Source organism: Bidens hawaiensis, unplaced genomic scaffold (assembly GCF_021521415.1).
Source record: "Bidens hawaiensis isolate Kalapana, Puna unplaced genomic scaffold, B.hawaiensis_p1.1 tig00033594_1, whole genome shotgun sequence".
Lineage (NCBI taxonomy): Eukaryota > Viridiplantae > Streptophyta > Magnoliopsida > Asterales > Asteraceae > Bidens > Bidens hawaiensis.
Genome location: NW_027495778.1, coordinates 94935 through 100934, shown reverse-complemented (window position 1 = coordinate 100934; position 6000 = coordinate 94935). Strand labels below are relative to the sequence as shown.

At 38.0% G+C, this 6000-nt stretch overlaps 1 protein-coding gene across 1 annotated transcript; it reads left to right on the top strand.

The window, feature by feature from the left end:
* Window positions 1-278: 278 nt before the first annotated feature.
* Window positions 279-1373, top strand: LOC143585167 (LOB domain-containing protein 41-like). Its single transcript, XM_077067015.1, has 2 exons — window positions 279-484; window positions 645-1373. The coding sequence occupies exons 1-2, from the start codon at window positions 295-297 to the stop codon at window positions 995-997; spliced, it is 543 nt and encodes a 180-aa protein (XP_076923130.1). The 5' UTR covers window positions 279-294; the 3' UTR covers window positions 998-1373.
* The last annotated feature ends 4627 nt before the right edge of the window (window positions 1374-6000 follow it).

Here is a 6000-nt window from a genome sequence, read left to right as displayed (position 1 = left end):
ATTTGTATTAAACATTTCACGCGCAATGAAAATCTTATCTTTGAATGTTTGCAATGGCCCGTGCTTAAGTATCAATCCCCACTCGCGCGCGCCTGGCTGTTTCCGCCGTTCAGGGCCGGGTGTGACAATAGCATTGCTATTGGTGGGATATACTGAGTACGATGATGATGATGATGATGATGATGACAAATATCATCTATATATAATTATATATATACACAAACCACCACCATTGCCACACTCCATCCACATATCATTCAACATTTTCTTCTCTCTCTAGATCTAGACTTTACAATGAGAATGAGTTGTAATGGCTGCCGCGTCCTTCGCAAAGGCTGCAGCGATGATTGCACCATCAGACCTTGTTTACAGTGGATCCAGTCCCCCGAATCTCAAGCTAACGCCACCGTGTTTCTAGCCAAATTCTACGGCCGTGCCGGACTTATGAACTTAATCAACGTCGGACCCCAACACCTTCGTCCTGGTAACTTTCCATTTATATATAACATTATCATTGTGTATCGTTAATCAACTCTATAATCGTAATTAATATCATGTATTAATTACTGATTAACTATTTATAACAAACCAAATAATTTTATTTTATGATAGCTGGCTAACATATTTATATTTCTTCATGACAGCTTTGTTTAGGTCGCTTCTGTACGAGGCGTGTGGTCGGATAGTGAACCCGATATACGGGTCGGTCGGGTTGTTGTGGTCGGGTCGGTGGCAGCTTTGTCAGAATGCAGTGGAGGCGGTGTTGAGGGGCTCTCCGATTGTTCAAGTAACTTCCGACGCGGCCGAGACCAACGACGGCCCCCCGCTGAAGGCGTACGATATCCGACACGTGTCCAAGGATGAGAACTCAGGTGGCTCTACCGAGCTACACCGGATCCGGACCCGGTGCCGGTTCAAGCGATCCGGATCCAAAAGAAACATGAAAACAAAGACAAAATCAAACCAAAACCAGGATGTGGTCGGATCATGCGATTAAGATTTAGGTCATAATAATGCTATTACGTCACCGAGTCATGAGTCCACGCTGAGTCACCAGTCGGAGGCGGCGGCTCACGTGGTGGAAGGTGAGAGTCACGTGACGGTGGAGGATAATAATATTAATAATAGTGATGAGATTGGACTTGAGTTGACGCTTGGGTTTGAACCGGTGAATCGGTCCAGAAGCCGGAGTCCAGTCGGAAAAGTGGCCGGAGGTTGTGGTAATTCCGGCGACGGAGATTATTATCGGATGGAACTGGGACTAGATTATGTGTAACAGGATTGGATGTGGCGACTTGGTACTACATCAATTTTGACGGTTCAGATCAAATGTTTATCTAATTTTTGTTTTTTAGCTTTCTTTTATAGATAACTTTTTTTTATGAGTAAAGAATGCATATTGCTGAAGATGTTGAGCAATCTTGAGGGGTATCTATGTAAATTTGCAAAAAGATAGATATTGAAATTAAAAAACTAAAGTGTCTTTATGAATTGGTTCGGATGAGTTTAAACTAAACAATATTATCCGTTAATCTACGGCCGTTTTTGATAATTTTAATTGCTTTTTAAGATATATGTTATAATAAACTTTGGTTATATGCCAACTTTAAAATCGATATGTTTAAGAGATATGATCTAAATCTGTACTTAACATCCGGATTGTATGAGACTAGTATATGATCACGTCCTCGTTTATGGGTAGCATACAAAAAAAAATAGTTAGATCTTACCAGTAAGATTTCAGATGTTATTGCACTCGTCATTTGATAGGAATCATGCTCAAGTTATAGTTTAAATGGCATTCGTCTAATTTAGAAGGGGATCAAGTGCAACTTGTAATTCTATAAATAGGTATTATTAGCTAATAGGAGAGTATGTTGAGGTTTATGTTTAGGATGGCATTGTCATGGCTCCTGCGTATGCAGTGAGAGAGGGCTTGGCCCGGGAATCTATTGTAACTTTCTATATGTTTTCATTAACCCTATCGTTCGTTCTTTGTTTGTCTTGTTCTATTCTCTAATCTCAATTAACCACTATCGTAATCTATCAAACCTTATCATTGGTCCGACCTGCCATTTTAATTCTGTTCAGCCATGGAAACCCTAGCTCAGACTTATCGATTGGATGCTCACAACAAGCAGATTCAACAGTTGCAATATGATATTTCTGATATTAAAACTACACTAAAATCATTGGAGGTTGATCATGGTGAATCCAGAGAATTTCGAAAAGAGGTTTTGAATTGGATTAAACAACATGAACAGAAGACTGTTGCTGGGTCCCTTGGTTCGGGAGCCAATTCCGGTGAGGTATTTCTCTATTCTCGTCCCAAATCTGTTTCGGATAGGGAATTTAGTCCCAAATCTGCTTCCTATTGGGATTTAGCTGGTGGTCTTCCGTCTCTGGTAGCTCAATTGGAGGCACTCGGTTCCAGATCTGAAGAGCACTTATCAATTGATGAAACACATTTGTCCATGGCCACTCAACAACCAAAACGATGTCAGATACAGATCAATTGAAGGCGCTCTTATACCAATTTGAGGAAAATTCAACCGACCATGGCTATTTGTTGATGAATAGTTGGATTCACGCTTTTCAGGCTCTAATTCTCATTCGGTGGCTCCAAGTGCGCAATTTCATTCTCCATGTTCACATTTTTTCGACGTCAGATCGAAATGTCATGAAACTGGAGTGATATCGGGTTGTTTTCAGAGGAAATTGGGATTCGAAACTGTCGTGGGCCATGATATGGTGCAGAAAACAGCAGTGGACGCTCCAGATCTGGGCTCATTGAGGGGAAAACTTCCTCCAAGCGTTCCGTTTCTATCCGCGGTACTGTCAGATCCGGAAGTCTTTCCTGGTGTTTTGGTCAAAATTGTAGAAGGAGTTGAGTCACATGTTGCTACTGCTCGAGCAATCCACTTTTTGGCTCCAATTGCGTTGGTTCAAGATGGTAATCCGGGGTATACAACTGAAGAAGAAATGCAAATCACAACTGAGGATTGGGATTATTCAGGTTTTTCGCCGAAAATTGCTTCTAATTCTCCGATTGCAAAAGCCATTCCAACTATTAGTGACGCTGGGAGTTCCAATTTTTTGTTTGATTTACCCAAACTAACTTCCTTCCATGGTAGTTCCAATTTGTTTGCTGATTTCAATCAAACGGTTGGTGGACTTGGACTTGCTGTAGCTTTTCTAGTCCAGGCCATAGCAGCATGTCAACAGCTTCACAATTTTGCTGCTAACATAATTGTTTTTGATTGGTGGATTGAGAACTTTCATGATGCCACATATTTTAGGATTGCTCCTATTTAAGAATGCTTAACTAGTGAAGTTTTCATGTCATCAACAACATGGCATCAAAACGTGATGTCGTTTCAGGCAAGCTGTTCCTTACGAACTAATATCTCTCTTGTAGATAACAAAACCGAAAGATTTTAGATTTGCCTAAAGTATCATAAACACCTAGTGGTACTTAGCATCATTGATGAGGTTTGTCTTAACATCATAAATAAACGTGAGTACCTCTAATATCATTTGTAACACTCATCATCGTTCCATCAATATTGTTCAATATGCCCTCAAGAACCTAACAAATTTATTTTGAAAACTAATTCTCAATAGATCACCCAACCTTAATATTATCCCCATTCATGTGTGCATAACTGTGAAAGTCTCTTCTCATTAATAGTCATTACGCCAAACGTGTTATGATATTTGAAATTAGACATACCTTATGGTAAATTGTTTTCTCAAGTGGGCATAACAAAACAAAAGGATGTGTTATTGACTAAGGTGTAACAAACACCACTTTAGGTATATCGGCCTGATAAGATTTGTCCACCATGTAAATATAAACTGAACATTGGTGAATCTAATACCTTTTTGTAACTTGGCCTCATATATATCATTAAATTTGTCAGCTTTGTCTACTAGAGTTTGCATGACTTTAGTTTTGATTGTTTTGAGTATAAACTTCACAAATGTTCACTCATCCACGACCATAGCCCTAGAACATATTGTGATATTTAGTGTGAGGTCATTTCTTAGACACAATATCTCTTCTATCATCAGCTCAAAAGAAAACAATATGTGATTTTCTTAAGCATAATATGTGATTTTCTTAAGCATAATCCGATGCGGGTGTGATTTAATTGTTACAAATCCGTTTTGACTCAATGAATAATTAAAACAGTAAAATTAAAATAAAATTGGCTATTTTATTGATTTTCAAAGAAACATTATACGTTTCTTGCAACACATTTGTTGGTTGGCTATGTGGATGTTGCTCGATTGTACTCCCTTGCAACAGTGCAGGCAGCTGAGAATACCACTGCTGTGACAAAGGCGCGCTCGTTCAAACTCGGAAATCAACGCCCTCGGTTGGAAAAGAGGTACGGTACCTTTACTCTTTTGTCCAAATGCCACTCTTCACATGTCACACCCCAACCTAAGTCGGAAATGCCGGGGTGTGATCCGATTGCTCACAGCTCGAAGATACTATCATAAGTATAAATGACAATATCTAATTAATTATTTTATTTCAATTATACACACACAATATCCAAATACAACAAAACAATTCAAATAAACAAATATAACATGTTAAATTCATGTTTGTCTTCATTATAACCTAAGGTCTTTCTAAGCGTCCATACTTCAAATTCGAGCAACCTGCCTATGCGTAGAAAACAGAGTTTGTCAACAACACATGTTGAGTGAGTTTATCACCAGTTTTGCAATAATATAAGGTTAATATAATAAAAATGATATCGTAAGATAAATAAGCAAAACGTAATAAATGCGGTAAGTAAATCAAACCATGAGCAAATAAGTTGTCGATTAAACCATTGCCAAGCGAATCGGGCGTTGGTAATCAAACAATGAGCAAATAAATAGAATAAGACCGTTTGCCAAGCGAATCAAGCGGTGGTCAATATGTGAACCCTCCACAAGGGGATATGTCAAACAAATGTAAATAAACAAGTAAGCACACAACAAGTATATTTGATTAATCACACATAATTACACGTTTGCTGTTTTTAATATATATATATATAGTATGATATACGCATATGTCCCCAAAACGTTTTAGAAAACTGAGTAAAATAGGGGAATGATAAAACTCACCTTAGATTAAAGGCAAGTGAATACAATTAAGAATAAACGAACTAAAGATTAAGCGAGTCGTCCACTACGCGTCGAATGAGATTAATGATCAGAACCTGAAACTTTGAGATATGATAATATAAGTTAAAACAAACTTAATGCCACTGGAATCAATCCAAAGGGTATGAGTAGAACTCTAGTTATGTTGAATTAAACGTTTAAGCGAGCTAGTACTTGACCATAATCCGAACAGCGAGTCGGAAGTCGGGTTTTGGTCAGTAGCCTTAGAATTTCGTTATGAGAATAAAAGTCATCTGGATCCGAACGTTGAATCCGACCAGAAGTATGAGAAAAACGTAAAGTCAACTTGTTGACTGTTTTGCCCTTTTAACGGGTTTTAAGCGAATTGACCAGTCAGCACCCTTCAATCACCGAAATTAATAGAATTTTATTGACTAGGGAATGTATATGAACGAAAACTCAGTTTACAACTTACCCGGGAAATTGAAACGAACGAAGAGGTATATCGGGTAAAAGGTCCTTAGACTTGCAAAGTCAACCGGTTTATGAACGATATTCTTCAACAAATCACCAAAAACCAAAAGAATTGAGAAGACAGAGAGGGTGATGGCTGAGAGGGGATGTCTAGGGTTGTTGTAAAGTTTTGTGGCAGATGTTTAATGGTTGTTTATATAGGAAAAGTCTAAACCGAACTAATTATATGCTTTTTGGCCCATTTAAGTAAGTAAATCATACTTTTATGAAAAAATCACTGAATAATAAAAAAATATTTGATCTTGAATGATAATAAACGAGATTATACTTATGTTTTAGTTATATGATTGTTTCTTGGTCCTTAATTCTCTCTGATATGCCTAAAATAAACGATTT